A 27,980-nucleotide genomic window follows, 5' to 3' on the forward strand; every position below is an offset into this window, starting at 1 on the left:
TGTTTGACAGCACTGTAGATAGTGCATTAATTCAGTGGAGGCATTATGTATCTCATTTCAGTGTTTATTCTATAAACCCCCAGTCACTGCATGTGTCAGCTCAAACCCTTCTCACAACACCAGAGATCCCCCAGGCACCGTCGGGCTGTGTCCCGTGGCTGACGAGGGCAGGCCATGAGAAGCCAACGAGAGCTGATCTCCTGCCTGCTGCCTCTGCACTCACACACAGAACACTTCACAAAACACAGGCTCAAAGGACCTGGAGGCTTCTGATGCCAGGGAAATCCTGCTTCCCTCACCCCCAGCGCCACATGGGCACAGGCAGGGCAGAGGCCAGCTCTGCAGCCTCGCTGCAGCTCTGCAGGGCTGGAACCAGGTCTGTTGGTTGATTTCTGCAATGAAAAAGGAACACGGTGAGAGGGCACTGGCAAAGCAGTTAACAAGATTTATAGAAAATAGAGCCCAATGAAACAAAATCTCTTAAGGATCTCTGGAGCGGTTTTCGATTTTGATAAGAGTGTATCGAGCTGCTTTAAGGCTCACAGAAAGCAGCTGGTTTTTAAAGATAACTTCATGAGATGAGATGCAATTTTAACCTGATCTACACTGCTGCTGTATTTCACCTGCTGTAAGGAAGAGGAGAGGAAAGCTCTGCCCTGCTCATCCCTCAGCTTTCAGACAGAGCCCAGAGCAGCCAAGTGATGGTGTGGGCAGAGCAGCAGGCGAGGCCTGCCGGGGATTCCCAGCGCTTGTGACAGATGCGACTCCAGCCCAGATCTCTGAGGGTTTTGCCACTCAGCCCGAATTTGGGGATTTCCTTTTTCCCTTTGCAGATGAGAGGGATAAAATCACAAGCCTGAGCACAGGCTGCAATTCTTGATCAGCTCTGGATTTCCTCTCCTTTACAAACCTGTGGCATTTAAAAGGTGCCTAATCTCTATTTTGGTTTCTTGCCTGTGGCCTGAGGGGAGGAGGGGGAAGGACAGGAAGAGTAATTGCAAAGCAGAAAGCCTTTTGTCTCAAGTATTGATGAGATCTGGGATGCTTTCCTCCCTCTCACCCTGCTATCCACCACCAAGGCTCCCACAAATTACCACAGCAGCCTAAGAGCTACTTTTGCCCAAATTGTTCCTGCTGCAGCCAGGAAGAAGATCCTAAATTCTATTTTCCTACTTATTTTTAACACGAACAATCACCCCCTGCAGCTGATGGGTCTGGGAACTTGTTTGTTGCTTGGGGCAACCCAGAGCTTCTGACAGCGCTCAGGAGTGATCCAGACCACTGGCTAAACCAGAGTTTCCTTCAGTAAGACAAGGAAAGGGAGGAACGGAGGAAATTGGATTTCCAGGGAAGATTTTCCAGAGATGTAATTTTGGATTTGACACCCAACTCAGCTGTGCATACTGACCCCTGGCTCTAAGTCCTGCTCTGAGTGGGTTTTGTTTCTTTTGGATTAAGTCCCTCATTTGGGTCATAGGAATCTAAACCTGCTTATCTTCTTGTTAACAGGAAGCAAATGCAAAGAGGGAATAAACAGAAAGCAAGTTAAGATTAGGATATTTTGGTCAACTGATGCTTCATATCTGCCTCTCCATTAGTGCTCCAATTTAGGTCCCTCTGGCCTGAAGGACGGAGATTTCCCCCTAATCACATTACTGCAATATTAAAAATGCTGTTCAGTTTAACCAGTTCCCTCTAAATTGTCACATCGAGATGTGGTAAATGTCAGACATATCAGTTAATGAAAACTATGTTTTACTGCCTCAGGAGCTGGGGGTGCCAAAAGGGAATTGCAAATACTGCAAATCCAAAAGTCTCTCTTTCAAGATAACAGAGCAAGATCAGCCAGAACCATTCCTTGAGAAGGTCCATGGCTCTAAGAATTATTTTTTATTATATCATCTGCATTTATTCCAGTTCCAGTCTAAGGAGGATATTTAAAGGACGAATATGGATGTTTAATGCAGCTGCCATAAAGCAGAGGCACCACAGACCAGACCCTTCCTGTACCTCACCAGTGCACAAGCCGAAGCTGCCCCCAGTGCCTGGGTGACAATCCCCTCCATCCCTGCCACCCACCACACTGAGAAATGCCTCCTGCAAACAGCCTGGTTGATGCTGTTTTTCACCTGCATATTTTCTCTGGCTATGAAGTTATTATGGAGCCAAGGGACAACAGGAGGGGGCTATCTTCCATCTTCTGCATCTATGCATGATAATAATGAGAAATTAACTTCTGCTTTCCCAAAGGAGCAACCTACTGATGCAGAAACTGCTGGGAAAAGCTGGAGTCGTGGAGGAAGCCATGAAAAGAGACAGCCTTTCAAGAAAATATTGCACTGAATCCTTGTCCTCATTTCCTTAGGAATGCAAAGACCAAGTCCTTGAACCTGTCTTCATCCAGCCCAGTTTGGGAATGGGGAAAAGTGCCAAAAGCGAGTGTGACAACATGCCTCCCACTCAGCTAATGCTCTGCCATTCAGCAGAGCAGGCAGAGCTCTGGGGCCAGCAAACACTGCAGGTGATGAACTCTAAGTAACATCTATTTCCCTCTTCTCTGCACTGTGTGCAGCTGGGCAGCCCTTGCACTGCAGCAGTGATGGACAGGGACTGTCAGTCAGGAGTGCTGCCTGGCTGACATCATGTTCTCAGAAACACTTCATCTCTTATTTCTTGTTTCTGCCCAAGAAAAATATCTGATGACTGAAGTTATTTCTCCCCTGAGGAATGCTGCTCTTCACGTCTTCATTTACCTTGACATTTCCCCCCACTGCACCTGTGGCTTATCAGAAGATTAAAGCCAAATGGAAAACTGAAAGAGGAATCTCAAGCAGTTGCAGCCCTTGACATCTCACCTGCCCTTGGCTATGCAGGTATCTGGAACATTCTCTGTTGGTTTAGGAGGTCACCCAGACTCATTAAGAATGGACATGCCCAAGGCAGAGCCATAACCTCTGTGTCAAGGGCATCACCCCACCAGACCAGGGATGCACCTGGAGGATGCTGTAACAACAGGTAGATCTCTTCCATACTGACAGAAGGCTTTAAAATTATATTTACATGGGCAAATGTTTTCAAGACTGTGGGAACTTCGTCCATCACAAATGTAACACTGGCAAATCACACAAATTTGTTTGACAAATACATTTTTCCCCCTCCTACATAAATGCTTGGCTTTGACCCTCAGGCAATGATTCATACTTGCCCTGAAATAAAAGAAACCCCAGCATCCACCCAGCCTGCACCAGTGGGATCAAAACCCAAAGAAAAGCCCCTCAAGAACTTAATGTAGACATTCAGACTTCACCACAACTGCCAGAAAGCCATGGCATCCCATGGGGAGAGGCTGCTGCTGTTAAAACCTCTGCTCTCCTCACTGCAAGTTGGGATTACTGGCACAGCACCTGAAGGAATCACAGATTATGTGTTTGAAATTTGTCTGATCTTTGAACTCTGCAGGAATGAAATAAAGACTTCAGAAAAGTCTTCTTATCCATGTAGTAGGAGATATAAATCACAAGGAAACGTAAATATGCTGCAAGTTTTTTGTATTTAGAATTAAATGTCATTTGCATTTAAGATGTAAGTGAACTTCCTTCATATCTACAATATTTAAGAAGTTAAAGTCTAAAGTCACAGACTTAGCAATTTTATCCAGAATTGCGGTTAACGCAATGGCTAATCCCATCAAGGGGGCATTAATTGGTGTCTAGATGCTCCTTCTCATAGCAGCAGTAGGCCATAAAACTTAATCCTTACCTCCTCTTTCCAGCATGTAGCCTCCGTGTTCATCAATAAAAGTAATGTGATTCATTAAGTATGGGAGTAATTACCTGCGGCTCCAACAAACAGGACTGAATGAGCCACGCCAGTGCCAAGTTGGCTTTTGTGCCTTCGCACAAAAACTGCCAGGGCTGCCAAGGAAAGCCCTTCTGCAAGATCAGGATAAATGCTGATGGCTGCAACACGAGCTGCAGACCACTACACAGCTCCTGGGCATCTCCTTGGTGTGGCCTGGGATACCCATGAACAAGTAATACCCCAAAAGCAGCTCCTTGGGGGTATTTAAGGAGGGATCAGGATGCTGGTGCCACAAAAACACAAAGTGAAGATATTCATGGTGCACTGGTACAGAAGTGAATCCTTGGGACATCTGGGGCTCTGCTGACGGAGGCAGGACCTGACTGTCCTCCCAGCAGTGATGTCCCTGCAGCACAGTGCCAACCACAGCAGCTTCAGCTGCAAGTGACAGGGAGGCAGAGCCTTGCCCGTGTCCCCATGGGTGTCACCATCAGTCTGCAGGGCCTGAGAGCAACGGGGCAGCTCCAGGCACCTTGGTACAACAACCACTCCAACCAGCACCACTCCTGTGCCAAGACCTGTACTCATGAATCTGTCAGAAAGGAATGTCTTTGCTCTGTGTCCTTGCTCTTGACACAACTACAAAATAGGTAAAAGTGCTACCAGCACTAATAAGAGTGATAAAACTAACAACAGGATCTGACTTCTCAGTAGCCATTTACTCTGCTGCCATTTTTGTTTAGGTGTATTGTAGCTGGCCCCAAAGTGTGAACTCCATGAAGACTCACACAGCACCTCTGCCTATCATGGCTACTCAGCCTGATGAACTCCACCACTACATTTTCCTTTTGAGACAATTAAAAAAAAAAAAAAAAAAAAAAAACAAAAAAAAAAAAAAAAAAAAAAAAAAAAAACAAAAAAAAAAAAAAAAAAAAACAACACCAGGTTTAAAATGAAGTAGGTATGTCATTCATAAGCACAAGCAGGTGGATGAGCTCTGCTCTCCCAGTGACACAGAGGATCAGAAATCAGTTCAGCACCTTGTCTGGACCTCTGTAGGCAGGAAGATCCTTTCGGAAACAGCACTGTCCCAAAGCTGCATATTTAGTTCAAAGCAGTTAACAACAGTTTTCCCAACGTTTTACTCAGCAACATGATAATTCGTGTGTTGATGGCTCTGAACTCTTTAAAGACTTGAAAAAGAAATTAGAAACAATCTTTATGAACTCCTCAGCACACCGAGCAATTGAAGCCTCCTTGTAACGATGTAGGACCAAAGACAGAATATTAAAATTGTCATTAAGCGGAATGCACATGAAATGCTAAAAAGTCTTTCTGCAAATTATTTCTTGATATAATGTCATGCTGTAGAACTAAATCTTAGTACAAGGTATGAAAAAAGACAGTTAAATCAACTTTGTTCATTTAAATATAATTTTAAAAGAACTTGCATTCATCTCTTTATTGCTCAAGGATTTTTATCAATTTCTTTAGCCCTCATTTATTTCTCTTCCCTACTCCCATGGGGATACCATTTGATTTATTGGGAATTAATTCTTACAATTCATGAATTCTTTAAACTATTTTCAGATTAATCACCACCATCTCCACTGGTGCACCGAGGAGAGCCCCGTTCCCTCTCTGTGCTCACACAGACCAAAGGGCTCCAGCCCCCGGGTGCCAGCTGCCATTCTGCCTTATCAATTGCTCTCTCCATGGACCCAGATTATTACAGTGAGGACCAAGGGCTCCAATTAACTTTTAAAAGACTTATTTGGAGATGGCCTCCTCCTGTGGGTGGTACTTCAGTTCTGAATCTAGTCACTTCCCAGCATAGCAAGAACATGTGTGTGCCAACACTGCTGAATTCTTATGGGAAGTAAAGAAAATGGAAGAAAAAATTATTTATTTAGTTAACTTACCTCCTGTTCAATTTCCCCACTTGTAACAACCACCAGCTCCAGGCTAACAAGATTTCACAACTGTGTCAAAGTGGGGCTGTACGTTGCTTTTGTCCAAACCACCACATACCAGGGAAATTTAGCAGGATGCATGTGAACCATGTCTTGGGCTTACCTTGGGCAGGTGTCACCTCCCCAGCACAGAGGCTGGTGGGAGCCATGTCCCAGCTTTGCTGGTAATTGGGAAAAATCTCACTAGGGATGGGAGGAGAGCAGAGGTCTGAGGAAGAAAAAGGGTTTTCCCTCTGCTAGCAGCATGCAGCTTGACTCATGACTTGAGACACTATAAAAATCTGTAAATATTTGAAAATTGAATAATAATAAATTAATTATAAATTTTAATTGAGAACCACTTCAAATAGTAAATGTAGTTCAGCAGCTGATGAACTTCTAACACTGCAGGCAGTGAAAAGAGCAAAGACTGGAGGAACTGGTGTTGCTGGTTTGGGAGGGAACAACTCTCCAGCTGTGGTCCAGTAACACATCTGTCCCCCATCAGCACAGGCATGCCCAGCAGAAGATGGGCAGAGCACTATGGAAAGGGCTGGAAAGGAGGGACAGTCCTTCTCAACAGCCACCACCAGCTCACTCTGTCCAGGCAAAAGCATCATTTGCAATATTGCAATTGAATTTAAAATGTCGATTTGCCTTGAACTCCATCAATTACTGGGACTACATTGATTCCTGATTAATAGTAACTATGTACATAAATCTGGATTAACCTGTAAAGCAGAGATGCTCAAACTGTCCCAGAAGCTGGGCTGATTGGGCTGCCTATTCTCAGCCCACAGCCTGGACCATCAGCTCTTTGTAGGGCTGAAGCTTAGGACTGAGGTAGCTGTTGAGGTCAGTTTTAAGATGGAACAACACAGGCAACCCCAGCCCTGTCCAGGCAAAGTGAGTGCTCCCAGGGCAGGAGGAGCAGAGCTCACTGTGCATCCTCCAAATGGGTTCACAAGTGGTGGCATTGACCAAGCCTGAGCTCTCCTCAAGCATCACCAACAAGACACGTGCTGGAATGCCCCACAGCAGCCTGTTCTCAGCCCTTCCTCTCTTTCAAATGAACCTCACAAATATCATCTGTTTATTTATATCAATTTAGTCCCATCAATTAATGATGACAAGGCAATTAACTAGAATGCCAGACAGTAAAAAATAACCACATAATGCCTTCTTTAGAGGAAATCTATTATGTAATTCCAATCGGTCTTCATTAACACAAAGTATTCCAGTAAAAGGTAGTAATCTAGTTATAGTCTGTGAAATATGAAGATCCGCAAAGTAATTTTTCAGAATTAAGGGTATTTTTAGTCAATAAGAAGAAAACCTGTCTGCATTTTTTTCTGCAAAAAAACGTTTTTGCAAAAAAACTACAACTCCATAACATAAGGTACCAGTACTGAGTAGGCTGTGCAGGATCACCAAAGAGGCACCAAATTCCATTCATCACCTCCCCTCCCCACAGCATTTGGGGCCTGGATCAAGCTGAGAGCATGGCTGCACCCATTTTTTCCATCTCTCATCCAACACTTGCTTCACAGGTGTTGGCATCAGGGAAAGGAGTCTCAAACCACCAATTATAGTGGTTTTCAAACACCCTGACAAGCAGGTATTGCGCTGATTAGGGTTCAAATCAGTGTTCACAGCTCTATTTAGATGATGATGCAATACCACACTCATCCCAGCCATGAGCTCTCCTTCACACACTGGCTCCACAACTGCCATGAGTGACAGGAGAATGGGACAGCATGACCTGACCTGGCTCATTCCTGCCTGATGGACTGAGCAAGTAACTTGTGCACAGAACAAAAACAAAAAACTTTGCTTCAGTATTTCATGTGAGGCACTTCAGAATTTAACAGTGTTTTAATGGTACTAACCTAATTTATCCATTTTATATATTAAAGATTCAATTTTTAGGGAAAATGGGATGAAAAACATGAGTCCACAAAACAATCAGCTTAAATATGGAAATACATATTTTCTAATTTTAAGCCTTATTCCCCTTCAAACTCATTAATGAACTAGAAGTTGATAAGAGAGAATTAACCCCAAATATAGAAAATCCTGCAAACAAAGAACACAGACAAATACAGAAGTAGTCAACCACTTCTCCAAAACATGCCCAAGCTGTTAAGTAGTCTCGACTTAAAATTTCTAATGAAGCAGCTTAAAAATCCCAAATTCCTACAGGAATGTGTTTACAATACAAACTCAATTATTGTCTTATTCTGATGCTTATCTTTCCTTACACCCTCTCAGCTCATCCTACTTTGGAATTTAATTACATTCCAGTATTTTGAGTTCAGATGAAATTACACATTTTCAGATTAATTTAGCCTAAACCAACTTTTGAAAACAGCCAATCCTTTTTCTGTCATGCCCTAATTTGTAACCCTACAAATCAGCATGAACTGCCCTTTTAAACCTTGTGTCACCCCACCATAAAGCCAGTCACTGTCCCCAAACCCAGCACAGCACCCAGCATTACTGGGTCAATGTTTGCCCAATTTCCTTTGATCAAAACCCTCCTTTTCTTCTTACCTCTGTTATTTTCTGAGCTTGGTTGACAGAGAACAGTCAAGGGGTGACTGTTCCCTACACACTGGTGCAGGGAAGGCGTGACCTTTTCTGTTTAGTTAAAATTCAAGGACAATGTTCTCACAAGGACGTTTCAGCTCAGGCATCACAGAAGAAGCACAAGAAGGGAACACGGCCCTGAAGCAGGCCCAGCACTCAGCTGCCCCCAAACCAAATCCCAGGACATGAAGCATTCCCTGATGGACACCTGATGCTTCCCACAGAATGCCCTGCCAGCATCATGCCGGGAATCCCAGCCTCTCCCAGGCTGCCTGAATCCAGGCACAGCCTCCACAGCTTTCCTCTCACCTCCCTCCCACCAGTTGTGATCTGATGCAACTGTCAAATCCTCGGCATGTTTGAAACCTACTTGTTCAGGCGCCAAGTGGAGATTCATCTAATCCCTGCAACGAGCCAGATGCTGCAATTGTGTTAATGCCATGCAAGACTTTCACTTTTCCAGAACTTCACCAAATTTTTAGCATGGGCAAGAAACTAGGATTAAATGTTAGCTCCCGTATGAACTACATAACCTGAAGAAAAAATCCAAACCCTACTCATTTCATCTTTTTCATACGTTACCTACATGTCCTCATGTCCTTCTTAAGGGAAGAACTTCCTCTCTAACCACTGCCCACTCTGGCACATCAACACTACAAGAGTGGGACTGTGCCCACACATCACCTGCTTTGGCTGGCTTCCCACCTGCACATGCCTCTGGCTGCAAATCTGAAAAAATGGGCACAGCCATGCTCTCAGCTTGATCCAGGCCCCAAATACTATCTCACCCAATACTAGGGATTTTGGTAATGGCAGGTGGGCAGACTAAAGGAAGCTGTAATAGATATAACAGTCCCTCCAAGATCTGTGCAGGATTAGAAGTGACTTTTCTATAAATTTCAGGAGTTGAGGAGATGAGAGCAAGGATTGAAGAGGAAAAGAAACCAGACAAGAGCAGCAGCTAGAAAAGCCTGTGAGTAAAACCAGTGGGAGAAGAGGAGGCAGAGCAAGCATGCAAAGCTGTGATTATAAAATCCTCCAAATCTTTCCTATCCTAAATTTAAAGCAGAGCACAAAACACTGCCCTGGCTCTTGGCTAGTGCTGTTCTCAAAGGCCACAGTTTGTCAAAAAATGTTTGCTGCACAATTTAGCACCATTTGGGTCTTCTAAAGCTGTCTGGGATTACAAATGACATTTAGCAGGGAGACACGTCCCCATGCCATGTCACCACCAGTGTTACCATCCCTGGCCTGAAGCATCTTGCCTGAATATTGCAAAGTAGAAATAAAAAGTTGAACAGTGTAAGACCCATGTTTCACCTTCGCATTGGGAGTTGGGACTGTGCACTGCCCAGTGAACCCAACGTCACCTTAGTGTATTTTCTTGGCAACTGGTCCAACAGTGTCACCCTTTCTTAGCTGTTGACAAATCCTGTTACACAGCAAAGATTTGTACCAGAGCTTTAATTTAATTACTATAAATAAACCCAGCAACTTGGCTGAATGGTTTCAGGAGTTACCGGCCCAGCTGAGGCCAGGACCTGTAATCCTGCAGTGATGCTTTGTGTGACATCCCAGGTAACACACTGCCACAGCATCCACTGCTTCCAAAGATCCAGACAAAGCCTTCAAAACGACTTGGGGTTACTGCCACAGAGAACAGCCCCAGCCCACTTTGGCTCCTGACTGTACTGTGGTTCCAGGAGCAGCCCCATTGGTGCCCTGCAGCACTGGTGCTTCTAAAGCCCTTGCAATTGTGTGCAGGTCACAATTCCAGCCCATGCCCTGCTGCCACACTGCTGTGAATGAGCTTTGTGAGGCTGCAGAGAGAACTGATGGCACCCCAGAGAAACAGGTCAAACAGAGGCTCTTGGACATGCTGCTAAAAGAGGGTTTGTCTCTCTTAAGGAAATGTGGAAAGGTTCCCGCAATTATCACTTTGCTTCCTTTGCTTGTAACTGTGTAAATCAACCCCTAATACCCTGTTTACTCACTGCAGCAGCATAAGAGCAGAGGGAAACACAGGAGCCCTTTATCCAGGGAGAATTAAACAAAATAGTGGGAACATCCCACAAATACCAAAGTCAATTAATTCATTTGTTACAGGGCAAGAGTCCTGCATAATTTGTCCTCTGAGTAGTTTATTTTAGCTAATTGCTTATCCAGCAAGAAGATCTCCCCTGCACGACCCATTTGCTGTGCAAGAAGCTCGACTGACGAGAAATAAATGGTCACCTTCCAGAGGGCATGGAGTGACAGCAGGGACACTCCATATACTGCTCTGGTCCTCAGACCCACATCCAAGGAGAGGAATGAACCCATAACTTGACACCTCAAAAGCAGAGTGAGTATTAATGTCCAGGTTCTCCTGAGGAAATCAGGAGACCATAGTTCCCCTTTGCAGGACAAGCAGGAGAAGGGAAGGCTGCAGATAAGGCATCCTCCACTAAGGCTTTACTTCCACCCAGCTGCGTCACTGCAACTCACAGCAATGTGTTCATCCATCTCTTGCCTTTTACAACAGCACTTAAGGCAACAGAACAATTCCAGTTGTGAGGGTGGAGCTCTTTGTCAGCCACATCACCCTCTCAGCTTCTCTACCAGAGTCAGACAGAGCAGAGGCAGAACCAAATGACTTAATGCCTCACTTGTGTATCCTCTGTCTGTAAACATTGCTGGGGAACAGGTGGAACAGAGCTATCAGACCCACAGCTGCCTTCAGCTGGCCAGAAGATGGAACCAGGAAAAATGTTATTGGTCTCATCAAAACTTTGTAAATTGAACAGTGAAATGGAACAGCCTTATTTATCTTAATTTAGTTCATCCTTGACATTTACAAAATAAATATAGGAATAATACTATGGGCACAATTCACTCTCATTGATGGCAGCAGAAATCACACGTGTTCTGACAAAGAACAGGGAGTGACATAGCTACTGTCTGCTGGAAACAGAACAAAGGGTGCCAGAGGATCCCCAAGGGATCCACCAGTACCTCTCAGCTCAACACCTCCCTGCAGCACCAAGTACATCCTCACTGGACAGAGACAGGCAGTGCTGGAAGGAGAAGGGAAAGGACTGCAGGGTGATGCTCTGAGATTGGCTGGGTACCAGGTCTCAAGTCACCACCAAAGAGGCAACAGGATTTCTGTCAGGAAGGCTTCAAGCTTTCACATTCCACCAGGAGGCTTCTGATGGGCTTTTACTGATGCTGCATCTCCCTCAGAATCAATAGAAAACAATAATCCCACGGCTAGGCATAAATCATGTTGCACAACTCGGCAAATCATCACGTGGGATGCCTTGGGACAAGGCCGCTTCTTTATTTCCAGAAACAGCACCATTAATGGTTTCTGCCTGCCAAGCAACAAGATTCCCACTTCGCAGCACTGGAAATCTCCATCCTGCACTGAGCCCAGCCAGTGTCTCCACTTACTGCAGAGCCAATGTGGGCAAAGCTCATCTCAGCTGGTGGGTGCTGGAGATGAGCCAGGGAGACAGAGGGGCTGTGGAGGGACAGATGCCCACCTGCCCTGACACCAGTCCTGACCTGCCCGCCTGCCTGAGGCCACAAAGCCACTCTTCACACCAGTCCCAACACATGCCCACCTTCCTAGGACTGCAAAGCTGCTCCTAAAACCCCTTTTTCCACTTGTCATGCTGGTGATGCTGCTTCAGGTGCAGCAGCCCCGGGCAGCAGACTGCGCTGTCTGTTTACAGGAAACAAAGCTGCCGCAGCACGAGTCAGAAACTCAACGCTCCCACAAACAGCAGCTCTGGAAAACCCCGGCAGCACCTTCCCTCATGTCTCTTTGCATCATGTCAGTAACTTACAGGAAACAAAACGGCCCAGCAGAGTTATCCGAGGGTGTGAGACTTTAGGTACATCTGTAATTAAAACACAGACACCAAAGCTGCGAAGCAGCGCCATAAAGCAGATCATTTTACAGCTGGCTGGGCTCCCTCTGATGTACTTGAGAACCATTTTTAAGTGACATAAAGTTTAACATACCGGTACATCTGCCTACCCACCAGATTCTACACGGAATTTAAAATTTAATTATATTAAAGTATTGTTACAGTGTGCGTAGCAAGAACGCCAACCAAGTGTAACTTGAGGAAAATCTTTGCCAGATTGTTGTAAATCTGTGTTCTCAGGACTAGGAAGAAAAAAAAGAAAAAACACCTGTATCAGTGCTCTCAGCTTCATTATTGCTCACCCATCAATTGCTCCACATTTGGGCTGAGCAGAATCACTCACTTGCCCAGTGTTTCACTACAATGTCAAGGCACACCTACAGCACCTGTGCCTGCCAAGCAATTACTCCTCACACCACAGCAAAAGCAAAGCCTGCTCACTGCCTACACACACTTATTCAGCACCAAAAGGAAAACCTTAACGTCTGCAGGCAGCTCCTCATCTTCCAACAACCACAGCACAAACCAATCTGTCCTCTCCAGGCTGAGCAGCAGGTCCTCTGGGATGCTTCCAGCTGCTCTGCATACACAGGCACAAACATTCTCCCCCCCGTTCCATGTTAAGAGCACATACTGGCTAACATTCCAATGGGCAACTTCAATAACACTGTGCTTGTCATATAAGATACTATCCCCATCAGGAAATCAAAGCATCAACCGCCTGGACACAGAGCACCCTCTGCCCCAGGCTCAGGGGGCCCAATCCATCCCAGCCTAAGATAGTCACAGTGCCTTGCTTCAGCCCTGCAGTCCAACCTGGGACAGGTTTCCTGAATCAAAAATCCTTGTCAATAAATAAAGAACCCAAATAAATAGTTTCTTTTTCATCAGTTCCTATTTGCACCTATTAAGATGCAACAAGCAGTTGCTGGATGGTGTTTTTGACACGGAGAATATATTGGAAGAAACAAGGGAATATCATTAAGGGTCAATTAGGAGCAACTTAAAGGTTATTTTTGCATATCTTACCTCCTGGACAAAAGAAGGTTCTTCAGTGCCATATGAGAATATAAATTAAGTTGCAAAAGTCTTTAAAATGCAACAAAGACTTTCATTTTGTTGCCGTTTAAAACAGCCTGAAGAACAAATAGCAGATCTCCTGCAGCTCTGCAGCCTGCACATATGACGCAGGAAAGGGCAGGTCCAAGGTGGTTCCACAACAGCCAACAAGCCCTGGCCTTCATGGCTCCTTTTGATAGGAAGCACAGGATGCTGGAGAATATGGAATTGTCTGCCAGGTCTGGGTGTGACTATCAGAAATCCCAGCCCAACACTTCTTCCAGCACACTTTCCTTTCCCCTTTTCTACCTAGGACAAGGGCAGCTCCTCACTGATGGGCCTCAGAGCCTGGGAACCCCCAATCACAGGCCCAGTACAGAGGGCTCACACACACACAGAGCAGCATCCTCAGCCCTAAGCATTCCATGTAGGATCAAGAACAGTCAGGGCCTGCCAAATACAGAATGTCAGTGTTATCCAAGGCCACATTGTTTTCCTTGGCCATACCCATTGACAGAAACACCTTCTGAGCCTTGCTGCAGGCAGATGGGTTTGCTGAATGATTTCACTGCTTTGTTATCAGATAATTGCTTTTTCTGATGACTCCATGTTTTCCAGAGTTCTCTTCTCCTCCAAGGGGCAACGCTGCAGGACTCTTACGAGTCCACATGAAGTGGAGAAGGAGCCTTTGCATACCAGCCCTGTGTGCCTGCAAAGCCAGGCAGTGGGGGCAGGTGTTCATGTGCATGGACCAGCTGTGGAGCCACCATCTCTGACATGTATCCCTCTGATATGTGGGAAAGCCCAAGCCTGGTGACCATGCACAGGGGCTGCGGAGCCATTGGGTGGGCTGGAAGAGCCAACCTTCAGCCTCTGTGCCAGGTGAATCCACAACAGAAACACAGACCTCTTGCCTTGGTTGTCCATCTGCTGCAACACAGCTCTTCTGAGCTGCCAGCTAAATACAGAGGGAAACCATCTCTCCCAGAAGAACAGCACACACCAGCCTGGATTTGCCATGGGAAGAATTTGGAAGGAATACTTGAAGACCATCGCCTGAGCCAGGCCAGGCATCTGGATGGCTCCCAGCAACTCTGCCCTAAGGTCACTTTACAATCAACTTGGTGAGCTGTTAAAAGAATTCATTATTGGTGTCTCAACACCCCTGGACCACAGCAGCTAAAAATCTATATGAACTAAGGGCTCTTAAAACCATATGTGCACTGTTTATTCTCTTCAGGGAAAATAAAGAGAAGGAAATACTGAAAGCAGAAAGAAGAAAGTGTTGAGAGTCATGAAATCTATAAAGTGTAAAGAGAGATGTGCCACATTTAGCAGGGATTATGTCAAGCAGCATCCCGAGCCAGGAGTGCTGACAGCACACACACACTGCTTTCGACAAAGGAAAATAGGTCATACACGACCCCAAACATGCCGGCAGAGCTTCCAGCAGCATGAGCAGAAAACCCAAATTTCAGCACTGCCCACGGGCAAGGTTAATGATCCTGGATCCTATGGAGAGTACGAGCCATATGAGAGAGCAGGACCTTTAAAACGTGCCTTGAAAGCCGAAACAAGGTCTCGAGAGGACTTTTATTTGCAACAAGCACAAGGGGACATGGACAGAACTTGTGCCACCAATCACAGCTCTGGGCAGTTGCTTTTCCACAGCCTCCAGCTTCCATGAGCTTCTCCTCCATGGGGAGCCTCTGTCTCATTTCCCAGCAGCCAGGACATCCTGGCAGCAGCATCCACCCCATGCAGGGGGACAGCTCTCACACAGAGCACATTGGAAAGAAGGCTTGCAAAGTAATGGCCTAACACAGTGAATTAATTCCAAAGCACAATTGTTTTCAATCTTCATTTAAACCCAACCTTACCTAATCTCACTTTAACGACATAGGAAATGGAAATTCCCTTAATAATATAAGTTATGAATATTTATTACCCTATTTTTTACCTGAAAATGGAGTAATTCAATTAATTTTACTATTAATTATTTAATACAGAATTAATATACTGCAAAATCCTAACTTTTCTTTACGATGCTGCTGATATAGATATCCCAGCAGGGGAAGTTCCTTACACTGGACTGATGGACAGGTAAGGCACAGGGTGTTTTCCTGGGCAGTGGGTACCTGGAGAGGAGGTGGGGAGGCTCCAAGGACTGCACCTATCCTGCTCTCACCATCGAGTAGAGGTTGTCACCCCAGCAATACCCCTGTGTCCTTTCCAAGACATGAAGCAGGAAGGGGCAGAAACACATCTGAACTGCCTTCCCAGATGGAAAACTGACCTTGCAGCTTCTGTGCACAGTCAAGGCTTTTCCATTGCCTGGGGCTCACTTGTGAAATACTGAAGTCACCTCAGATCACTCAAGAATATTTTTTAAATACTGTAAAAATGCTAATGGCAGAAGGCACCTGGAAACAGAGAAGCAAAGTATCTTCCTCTGGCAGAATGCTTCTGGACTCAGAAAATTGACTTTGTCATTGAAATTCCAAAGTAAATAACAATTAAGTTCTACTTGATATATAAATGTCAAGTAATTTTTTTTTTGTCATCGTGATTTGCATTTAAACTTGGAAATGTCAGACACTTGGCCCTGCTGCATTAGCAGAACGCTTCCCCCGCCCCGCTGACGGAACACCCGCTGCAGATTACCCAGCACATCATCAAGTAACCAAACACCATTCCAAGGGAGCCTCAAGGTCGATGCTTGCGAGGTGTACTCACTAATTTATGGTGATCAACTGGAGTGCTCAAAAGACTACCGTAATAACGCTCCAGTACATTTATATCAGTGTGTTCAATCAACTGGAGTCGTTCAACAAGAAGTTTCATAAAAAAGCAATTTTAGGGATCTTTTCCAAAGGTTTGTTATAGTTCCTTTAATGCCACCACAATGGCAGGAGGGCCTCCCCTCCAGGTCCATGACTAAAGCAATACCCAACTGTGCTGTAAACATTTCATCTCTGTTCAGGAAAGAGATGAAAATATTCAGAATGGCAAGCTTGGCTCCAAACCAGCTCCAAACCAGCTTGTCCCTCATTACCACCCCCTGCTTTAGCTCAGTGACCTGTGAGGCCTCACAGCCCAGCCTGGCCTCACCCTCTGCAGCAGTTCCTTTGCCAGTGGCTGAGCTGGACAGCACCAAAACCCTGTCACCAATATGAACCCTCTGCCAGCAGCTGCAGCAGCACCAGCTCCCACCGGCACCATCCAGCAGTGACTCCTCACAGCACACTATACATCACAGTATTAGGAAACTCTCTGTGTGTCAGTGGTGCAATTAATTTTTATTAATTTTGTGAGATGAAATTAGTAGCACCCACAGCAGCAAACAAAGAACAGGGAGTGTTCCAGTTCAGTGCCAAATCGATGTCATTAATTCTGTAATATTGGGAGCCCTGATTGTAGCAACTCAGCATTTAACTCTTCCAATTAATTTTTATATTAAAAAAAAAAAAAAAAAAAAAAAAAAAAAAAAAAAAAAAAAAAAAAAAAAAAAAGAAAGAAAACTAACTCAACAATTTCAGAAGGACCTTGAACTCATGTCACAACTTTCCTTCTCCTGGGACATTCTTTCTTCCAAGTGTAAACACACAAGAGGAAGGTAAGGAAATGTTCATCAGAAAAATATTTTCATGCATTGCCTTTAGCAAACCAAGCTCTTAAGATCAGAAGATGCTGCTACAAAAACATTTATAATCTCGTCTATTTAATGATACCATGTAGAGCCAGACTAGTTAATGTGTTTTCTGACCCCTCAAAAGGTTTCTCTGGCAAAGGCTCAGCCAGAAATTGGTTTGAATTAATTCTGAAACTGGGATTACCAACCCAGAAAAAAACATCACTAATATTAACTGAATTACCTGCTGTTCTGCAGCCAAGGAGAGACTCACAGCTGCCACCAGCAGGAAAGATCCATTCAGAGCCCTTCCACCACCATGGCACTTCCAGGTCTTGGAGAACCACTGAGAAAGTAATTGGGTTTCCCACATCTCCTTCCCAGGTGCTACACTTTTTAATGCAACAAGCAAATGCATTACTTACAGACGTCACAAAAATATACAATCTGGGGGAGAAAAAAGGCCCACAAAAGTAAAACAACACAGCTCTTTTGCTTCCGAATTTCATGGAAAGCTGGTCCTCTGTGCGCCCCACCTGCAGCTGCACTGCAGAGGTGCAGAGAAGGCTTCCACGTCCATCCTCTCCTCAGCTGGGTGCTGTGGAACACCTGGAATCAATCTGTGCTATGCGTTAGGATGGCACTGCTCCCTGTGTCCCACTGTGACCTCTGTCCCTGCTCATGGCAGCAGGAGGTGATGCCAAACCTGGAGCACGCTGCTCCAGGCGCTGCGGCACCGGCCCCTGTAACGGATGATGCTGGGATGCAGGATGCTAGAATAGGCTTTTCTCTCACCTGGGTCCCAGCAGGCTCCTTCCAATGGCCCAGCCCTCTGCAATAGGAAAGGGGTGGACTGGGAAAAAGAAAAACAGCAAAAGTCCAGCAAGACCAGAAAGCAAGAGTCGTTCTCTGTGTTAGTGAGACGTATGGAGCCAGAACATAGCTGAAACAGCAGGAAAACATCCACAGCCAAAATTCCATGTCTGGGTTCCCAGGGGAGCAAAAAGTTAAACATTTATGGCAGCACGAAGAAGACATGACATTTACTGAATAATAAACTGCAAACATGTCTGTTAATGCAGCTTTTTGGGACATCCTCACCATCAAACACTTAACCCCAGCAAGGGAAACACCAGAATGCAAACAATTCCCATGCCTGTCTGTGAACAGGCAGCACATGGTAGGGCTGGTGCTTTTTTATTTATTTAAAGTTAGAGGCAAGGGACCTCTGTCAAGATAAACAGCCCATGACCTTGCTCTGAGGCTTCAAATCTGCTCATCTGAAGGGATACAATTAAATCCTGAGCAATCGGGTTAAAACTTTAACCTGCCAAGACTGTAGCTGTTTCATTTTTAATCAATCTGATTTCATTCAATAAAATGCTCATTAAGGCAATTAATGAGAGTTTGGTGTCACAAGCCATCAGGCATGACTGGGAGTTTCCACTTGGTGGTCAAGGCATTGATCAGTGAGTCAAGTCATCAGCGCGAGAGAGTCAATGTGCTGAGCAGGAGAACATTACCTGGTTTTGGGGGAGGTTGTTAGCCACTCCTCATGCTTTTCAAACGTTATTAAATAAGCTGCAATTTCCTGAAAGAGAAACGCAGAAAGAAAACAGAGTTACTTGCATGGCTGTGCTGGGAACTGGAAAGTTTTATAACAGACACGGAGCCTCCTACCCCAGGGCCAGGCTGCAGCTGAAATTGGGTTTTGACTGACAGAGAGCGCTCAGTAAACGTTCACATCCACACCACCAAGGCCAGGCTTAAACAGGACAATGAAGAGATGCAAATGAGGAAAGGCATTAACATTTTCCAGCACAGAGAATTTGCTGGTAACTGTGGTGACCACGGCATCGCCGCGAGCCCGGTGTGACGTCAGGAAGCAAAGGGGAGGGTAGCGACAATACGGACACGGGGAGCTAAATAAAATATTTATAAATAGAACAGCATCACTGCAGAGAGAATTACTGAATTATTAATCGTTGCCATAAAAAGCCAGCGGGTGACATCAACGTAAGTCATTGCTCCCACTTGCAGGAATGATACGGGCGATTACTTCCAGATCAGAACTGATTTGTTTGCAGGAAATTATCGGCACCAGCGAGACAATTCACGACAGTGCCTGTAAACAGGCCTGAGGAACACGGGACAGACGTTCGTCCATTCCTTGGGTACAAACCCGGGGTGGTCACAAGGTGGCAACTGTCACCACACCAGCAGTGTCCCGATATCTAGAGATGGCCACAGACTCCTGGGACTGTGCTGAAAATAAGCCCCCTGAGATATACTCAGAAAAATGTAGGGGTTTGATGGTTATCTTCCAAAAATTACCCCTCAGATGGGCCTGCATAGCAAAAGCTGAACAAGTGAGGTCAGCAAAACTGACTTCAATGCACAAATGCCTCAAATCAGTCCCCCAAAACACATGCAGTATCATCTCCAGAGCCACTGCAATAGAAGAGTCCCCAGGCTGTACCTCCCAACAGCACAACACACGCCAGCGCCTGGGCTTTCCACCAGGAGAGGGGTTTTTATTATTTTTTTTTTAGCTAGCTCTATATAAGGGTTGTCGCTTACAGTACCAAAGCTAAAAACCCCCACAATGCTCTCCAACCAGCTGGCCCAAGCATCTGCTAGAGCCACAAAATGCAATTATATTACTCCCAAACGAGACGTAAAAATATCTTGTTTCCAATACTCTTGGTTTTAAGACTCATACTTAATGTCCTCTGGGCATTGCGGCGGTGCCAGATCTCCGTGTTATGTACTTTATTAGAGCTGTGTGAATGTCATATTAATGACTCCTGACCAACATGTTTACACTGCAAATAAATTCTCCTGGAATCCATCGACACACCCCTTGTTTCCCAAGGCAGTCTCTGCAGGTTGAAGGGATCCCCACACACGCACATGACAGAGCAGCCACATGAAGCTCCAAAAACTCTTCTTTTTAATTTCTGGATAATGGTTAATGGCTGAATAAAATTCAGCATCAAAGAAAGCCAGTGCACACCTCCACCACCGACACTGATGACCTTCCTAATCCCCACAGTTTCTCAGCAGCTGCACCTGAATCAGATGCAAGTGCTGAAATCTGGACACTACATGGCCAAAAAGATCTGACCCCAGATTTCCAACAAGCTAAAACCACCAAAGAACTCCATAACTAAAATTCTTTGGAAAATATGAAAAAAGATCTCTGGAGGGTTTTTTAAAGCCAGTGCTGTAATTCCACCAAAAATGCTGCAGTCAGCAGAACTCTATTCCCAACCCATCCCACGTTATGTGTCCTCAGCTCACTATGCTACAAACCAGTGTCACCTCATGCTGTACAGTGAGATGAGCTCTGGAGAGACTGAGGAACACTTGGGAGCACCCTGCACATCCTCTCCAACACCATGTAAGCAAGCATTTACAGAAATAGACCCCTTCAATGCCAAGACGGTTTAGGGGGGTCAGATTAGTCCAGGATTTTGCCCATTCCTACTAAAATTCAACTGCTGTAAGGAGAATTAGGCCATTTTTAACTTTTGTGGCTGAACAAATACATTGCTATGGCATAGAAACCCAAAGTATTTCAGGTGAAGGAACTCAGCCTTACCCATGGCTCATTCACTCTGTTCCTTCCTGCCAGCCCATGTCAGGCACATGTGAAAACCTAATCCTAAATCATCATCAACTGTAGGAGCTGCAGCAATGAGAGGCTCCCATCCGAGGCAGAACGTGAGTTTCCACTCTGCTGGCCTGGCCTACTCATGTTTGGGCAGAGGAAAGGCCAAGCTGCCAGTCAGAGCCACAGATATACAACGGGGATGGAGGACATGCTTCTCTGCTGCAAAACCCCCTTAAACCCCATTCCTTGTATGTTCTGCTTTCTGTAACTACAACTTTGTGTCAGCTCTGCAGAGGAAAGTGTTCAGCCCAGCACTGGTGGTGGATCAGAGGTTTGCACAACGTGCCTCTGCCCAGCAGTTCCTTGTCTTCATGGTGGGGCACAGTCAGGGCTGCTGAGGCAGGGCTGGGGTTCAGCAGCTGCATGAGCCAAGTACCCTGCTGTCACACCAACACCCTTTTTCCCTTTGAAAAAAGAGGGAAGAAATAGATTTATCACCAGAAGACACAAAGTCATTAAATAATTAAAAACAAAACTATGGGCACAATAAAAGCCCTCTGATAAAACCCTGCATTTTAATGCGTGTTAATTCCCCTAATGATTCTTTCTGTGTCTCACAGGGTCAAATCAATGTCCTCACAAAAAAATCCAATTATATCCCATTCATCGTATCTTTGGTGCAAGGCTATTGTTTGCTTTTGTCTCCTATCAAACCCTTTTCCCATTGCTTCTTGCCCAAGACTACAAACGAAAGGCAGCGTGGCACCAGCAAGGTCAGACGAGACAGAGCTGGCTCTGAAACCCCGGCTGGTCCTGGCTCCTCTGTGATTGCACAGAGCGACAGAAATCAAGGGACGTGTGTGCATGACACAAACGCTCAGTCTTGTCACCAGCGAGTCCCCCCGCAGCACCAGTCAGCCCAGGTGGCACTATATGGACCCCAAGGCCACACAAGTTTATCTCCATGGGCAAGTTTATCTCACTGCACAGCATGGGCAGCAGCCCCTGAGCCAGGATGTCCCACCCAGACCCACATCCCCTCTATCCCAGCTTTGAAACTGCTGTCTGTATAAACTGATTGAAAATTGCTGGGAAAGGGTGAACCACTGAAAGCTGTGTGCATCCAGCTCCACTTCCAAGTGTGTTGGCCAATCCAGGGCAATGCTCAGGACATGGCTTTTCCTCTCTGAGTGCCTGCAGGACTAAGCCCACCACTCACACTGGTGAGAACAAGCTCAATTGACCATCTCAGGGAATAACCCCATAGAGCAATGAAATTGTTTAACATTCAAATCACTCAAGTTGTGTTTTAGCCTAAACTTGGTCAGATAATTCTGTGGTTTAATTTAGACTTGGTTGCTCACACTGAAAGCATTTTATCTAGGTCCACATTTATTTTTATTTTGCACTTCCCAGTTTGTTTAGATTACTAGTGTGAATGCACCAGGGAGCCACCAGCTCAGTGAGCTGCATGAGACAGAACATAAGCAGCCCCATCATCTCCAGACAACCGTCACCAAGGATGTTCCCACTGCTCCCTCAGCCTCGTGCCAGTGTGGCACCACTCAGCATGGCATTCCCAGCTCAGGCATGGTGGCAGAGCCACCATACAATCCCCACCCACTGCTACGTGACTACAGCTCCTCAGACACTTCAATATTTAATGTCAGCACGTAAGGAAGGGCCCAGAGCTGTGGTACATGGGTGACCTGATCTCACCCACCGTGTCCCAGCCGCTGTGGTCAGGACAGCTGGCAGTGCTGCAGACAGTGGCACAGGACAGGGACAGCAGGGAGGAAAAAGCTCCCTCAGTGCATTCAGTGCTGCCCAGCAGCTGCTGCAAAGCTGTCTGTCTTCATGCACAGCAGCTGGAGAGGGCATGGCCACAAAGCACAGGACAGACAGACAGGCAGGGATCTGGAGGTGTCAGAAAGGCCCATGACCCATCGTGCACAAGAAGGTGACAATTCTGCTCTGAGCTGAAGGGTTTCCAGTGAATATACACATTTTTTGGAAGAAAAAAGTAAGTTATAAAAAACTCTGAAAAGGACAATTAATGGGTTGCCTAAAGGCATGGATTGAGTGTTGATTCCTTCCTCCCACCTAAATGCCTTCCAGGTCATCCTTTATCATCACAAGGTATTGGCAATTCCCACCTGACTTCTCAAAATAGAAACTGCAAGGGAAAAAGGATTGCAGGATTCCCTGGGCCAGGCAGCTCTGGTCACCATCTGGTCTCAAAGCAACATGTAATTCATTTAAAAAAAAAACAGTCTGAATTTCAAGTTATTACTTTGTATGAATTATACACACCTGAATTAATAAGACTGAATCTATGCATGTGTTAGGAGAAAGCAGAAGAGTTTCTACTCATCCCTAGATTTAGACCACAGAGCTAATAAAGCTGCGATCTCCTAAGCAAGCACATTTATTCTCTTAGGAATTCACCATGTCCTCTCTGCTATAAAGACAAATTTCAGCCCATCATTTCCTTATCATCCTTCTGCTCTGAAATGAAAATAAAAATTCACGTTGACTGTGGACCATTTTCTCAGCTGGGATTGAGCTGTTTTCATTTTCTACCCATCCCCACTCTCAAAGCCATTAATATTCTGCATATCCCAACTACAAACTGCTCCAAACACCACACAGAGCGGGCTCACACCACCTTGTTCAGCATCATGGGAACAAAAATCACAATCCCATTGCATTTGCCCAGTTGTTTGGCCTAAATCAGCAACACTATCAAAGGGATACTGCTCGTGAGCTGTGTGAAACAAGGAGCAGGAAAAAGGCAAAACGAGCCCACGAATGTCCATCAGGGACAGGAGGATCAGGTGATTGCAGGCTGACAACACCTGTCAGTGACAAAACGCTCCTACACCCGAATGTTTCACTGCCATTTCAGGCAGGACTTGGTTTGGCCTTGAAGTGTTACCTGTCTGCAACTCCTCAAAGCAGAAACATTGATCTGCCTATGCTGAGGCTGAGAAGGGGATAAAGCTCAAATATTACTGCTGTTTTGCTGACAATCTGTCTCAGCAGTACAAGCTGGAGGTCAGAGGTTGCCCAAGGCTGCCCAGCCAGGGCATCTGTCTCAGGCCAGACTTGCACAGATTTGGTTTTCCAACCCATGCCATGAACTTCTTGCCAAGTGCAGAGGCATTTATTGATACCTGTGAAAATACCACGGACTGGCTGAAGCCAGATCCTTGGTCTGTTGCCCTAACGGATGAAACCCCGACCATTTTGGGGCCCAAAGTGTTGCCTTCCCTTAGTTTGCAGAAAGCAGGAGACAACCCACAGCCCACTGGCTGCTGCTGTCCCCCTTACCCGGGCCAGGCTGGCTGAGGTCATCTCTGCAGGAAAAACCCCGAGGGTGGCCCTGGCAGCACTGTCTGGTGCCATAGGACAGTAAAGCCACTGATGTGGTTTGGGAGATGCTTGCCTTGGTTCCCTGCATGGCAGTGAGTGGAGGGATCACAGGAGGGGGGATGTTTTCATTAATAATGGTGTCTCACCAACCATCTGCTAAAGGTCCACACTATTAATTTAACAGGAAAAAAATGGAATAGATTACTCTACAATTTTCAATTAAAGTACATGATGTCTTCAAATTGCAATCTTAATTAGATATTATAGGGTGACATTTAGGAATCCTGAGCTGTGATGGCTGATCAAGTCATCTGACTGCGATGGTGTTCCACAGCACTGCTGGGGCCTCGTGCATCCAGCACCGTCAGGAGAGCTGCCTGTCCTCGGATTCCAGTGCTGGAGCAGCTCTGACAAACTCCTGGGGTTAAAGGACCACAACAGTGAAACCCATGGCAGCCCTGACACAACAAAAAACCAGCTGCAAATCAGAGTGGACACAGTCCCAAAGGAAACTTATGGAAAGGGGCAGAAGAAAGGGGAAAAAGTAAACAAAGTGAAAAAAAAAAAGGAAACTAGCAAATGGACAACTCAAACACTGCATTTTCAGGGTTAAACCTAATCTGAAAAAAAACTTGATTTGGACAAGAAATAATTTTCTCTAAAACATGTTTAAAGGAGAAGGAAAAAAAACCCTAATCAAGAGCACAAGCAGTGACTAACAGGTACTGGAACTGAACAAGATCTGCTTAGCTCCTTCACCTGCCAAACACATGGACAAGAGCAAACTGTGACATACACTGGGCCTTTAGAAAAGCAAGAGCATAACTGGGCACAACCCCCCAGCCATGGCTGCCCTGAACCACTCAGAAGCACCATTAGTTACAAGTAAGAGCGAAGTCAGCCCTTGCATCAGCCCATGCCTAATAGGATTAGGATGGATTTTATCTTCCATTTATCCCCCACACTGAGGTTCAGTTAGTAAAACAGAGCAGCAGTAAATAACGCCCAGTCCTGAGTTACTGAAAAACACCCACAGGTCATTATATGATTTTTTTTTTTCTTTTAAATGTCCTTGGACTAAACCCTGTGATTTAAAAAACCATGAACACTGGCATCCTGCTGGCACTGCTGGTTCAGTTCACTAGTCCTCTGAAAGCCTGAAAAAAATACGTGGTGCAATAAAAAAAGAAAATTCACTAAGATCCCCGTGTTTACAATGCATTAATTACAGTGTAATAGTAAAAACCTCAATTATTGTACACAATTGGAACAGTCACAGGCCTTGAAGATGCCGAAGCTCCACAGTGGGCATGTGCCATCCTCAGAGATGCTGCCCCGCTCTCAACTCCCACAGAAACCAGGAGGAACATGGAATGCTCTGCAGCTCTCCTCCACCAAGTGACAAAGTCTAACTGCATCACAGGGGATGGAGCAGATCCCCTGTGAACCTGCCCATGTCATGGCCTCCCCCCAGCCCAGACGGGCCCTCCTGCCATGGGGGGATGCACCAGTCCCACTCTGGGCAGTGGGAACACTGTGCCCAACAAGGTGAGAACACCAGGGCCTGTTCCATTAGCCTTCTCTTGCATGGAGACAGCAGCAAGCCCTTCCAAAGTCCTTCAAATGCAAGGATCATTAAAAGGGAAATATCCCCAGAAATTGCCCCTTTCTACATACTCCTCGCTGCCATATGTTCTGACATAATAATGTGCCACAGTCCTGCAGAACTGTCTTTTCAGCATGTTTTTGCATTATGCCTAATTCTGTCAGAGTTTTTCAGTCCCACGTAACGACAGCTCAATGCAGAGTCAGATATAAATCTGGCTTAAGAGACTCTCACCAGGAATTCATTTAAAACTGTAAATGTTAAAAGATTCTGCTGCTGATTTATGGCATTTTCTTATTTCAAACAGAATTAAAATCCTTCTTAAAAGATACATATTCAATCATGATAAAAGCTGCATTCAAATGATGCTGGTCAGGCTGAGAGCCACAAAGCCCAGAAATCTGGGAATAGCAGGGGAATCCAGGAATAGCAGGGACTGGGACATTTTACTGGTTCGACCAATGCTCTGCTGTCATGTCACCACCTCAGTTTCACATCTTAATTAATTCAAACAGGAATCCTGGATGCTGGTGCTTTCATGCTCCATCTATCCCACTGCAGCCCAAGCACAAGGATCCCTTTTCCTGAAGATCCAGTTGAACAGAGAAGCTGCTGCACCTGAAGTCGTTACTGAATGGGTTTATTCATTTTCCATTGTTTACACTGAAGGTTTTCCCAGCTCTGTCAATACCACACAAGTGTCCTGTATCACTGTGCAAACAACATTTAGTGTAAAAAAAAAAAATTACCCATGCTACTCATTATCATCATTCCTAGAAGAATTGTTCATGTTTTGCATTTGTGAACACAGAACACGGTAGAGCCTTGAGTCACACAGAACAGCCCTAAACCCAGGCATGGCCAGGCTGATGAAAACTCAGGAACAGTGTCTGGAATGAACCTGTGTAGCACCAGTACAATTCACAAAGGGGTTTTAAGCATTCAAGATGCCAAAATAACCACAGTCTATGAGAGGGTCATGGCTTCTGGCTTTCATTCCTGGAGGCACATTACCCAATGTGTACAGGAGCCCTTAATCTCATGCTGCTCCACTGAAATAAAAAATCTAAATGGAAGGACCAATATGAAATACAAGAGTAAACAAGTAGAAGCAGCCAGAAAAAGCATTATTCAGACATTTATATAATTAATTGTTTGTTATTCAGAAGCCACAGTGCCATTAGCAGAAAGCCAGGGCTCTCTGCACTGTACTGTGGGAGATGCCTCCACCACCTCAGAGAGTGGTTCTGTCCCAGGCCCAGCTCAGGCCCAAGCCACTCATGCTGATGTCCCCAGCTCCCAGCTGGTGCTGCTGGCTTGGTTGGTTTTTTGGCAAGGTTTCTTGGTTTGGGGTTTTTCTCCCCAGATCTTCCCTGGTAAATTCAGAATCACAGAATATTCTGAGTTGGAAGAGACCCTGAAGGATCATAAAGTCAAACACATAACTGAATGACTGTATGGGGACTGAACTCATGACATTGGCATTATTCATATCATGCTTTAACCAAATGAGCTCATCTCAGGGTCACTTTGATGGATTCTTCACAAAATTGGGAACAACCTGTCCAGTTTCTGGAGGCAGCTCCCATATGCCAATCAGCTCCAGTGAACTCACAACACTCACAGCTGTCATCAAACCATCCTCCCTTCTGTGGGAGCATGAAAGAGGAAATATTTCTGCCCCATGTCAGGATCCAGCCATGATGATTAACCAGGGCCTGTGGCCCACAGGGCACAGCAGGTCTGCCCCCAGAGGGGCTGGCAGTTGCCAGTTGGCTCCCATCTGTGGAAATTGCCCCTGTGACCTGGAATTATTGTGTGTGTTGGCACTGCAAGGAAACAACCATAAAACAAGAGCAGCATCAGGGAACTGTAAATTCTTTGTGAGTTATTTTCAGACTTCTCAAGGTTTAGTTAATCCTCCCCTTTAAGAGAACATATGAGAAAAAAATGACAAGAGAAAAAAATGACCAGAAAAAAGGATGTTTGTGTGAAAAAGCCATTTACCATTCCGAGTAGTGCCGGGACTGCAAACTGGCCAAAGTGCCCAGGATTCCCTGTATTTATCCTTGGAAGGGGGTTGACCAGAAGGCTGGTGAAAGGCAGGGCTGATGCCATGTCATGCCAGTGACCTCTGGACTGCCAGCACACAGAGCATTGCTGCAGGCTGTGCTGCTGTGTCCTTTCTCACAGAGAGGAGCCGGCAGAGAGCATGGATGCTGCTTTCCAAAGGTTAAGCATCACAGACGATTTCATGCTCTTTATATTTCTAAGTGGTTGATTTTTGGGGTTTTTTTGGTTGGTTTTTTGGTTGGTTGTTTTTTTTTTTTAAATAATCATAAATCCCAACACTTGCTCCCAGGGCAGAAGCCCTTTGGCTCTGTGCTCAGCCAAGGAAGGGAACGTGGCTGCCAGCGGCTGCTGCAGGTGTTAT

The 27,980-nt window shown here is 45.5% G+C and overlaps 1 protein-coding gene across 4 annotated transcripts in view; it reads right to left on the bottom strand.

Moving 5' to 3' along the window:
- CAMTA1 (calmodulin binding transcription activator 1) overlaps positions 1-27,980 on the bottom strand; it is a gene marked incomplete at its 5' end in the record, with an annotated part of 236,542 nt that overhangs the window by 155,229 nt on the left and 53,333 nt on the right. For 3 of the 4 annotated variants that reach the window (XM_083876764.1, XM_083876765.1, XM_083876763.1), the window contains 2 exons: positions 18,473-18,540; positions 18,630-18,697. Coding sequence is in view for 1 of the 4 variants with exons in the window: in XM_083876770.1 (XP_083732896.1) it covers positions 18,473-18,540 (68 nt within the window). Of the gene's footprint in view, positions 1-18,472; positions 18,541-18,629; positions 18,698-27,980 lie in introns of those variants that run through there. The other variant, XM_083876770.1, reaches the window with a different exon arrangement.

This window comes from Zosterops lateralis (genome assembly GCF_965231275.1).
Source record: "Zosterops lateralis genome assembly, chromosome: 22".
Taxonomy (NCBI): domain Eukaryota; kingdom Metazoa; phylum Chordata; class Aves; order Passeriformes; family Zosteropidae; genus Zosterops; species Zosterops lateralis.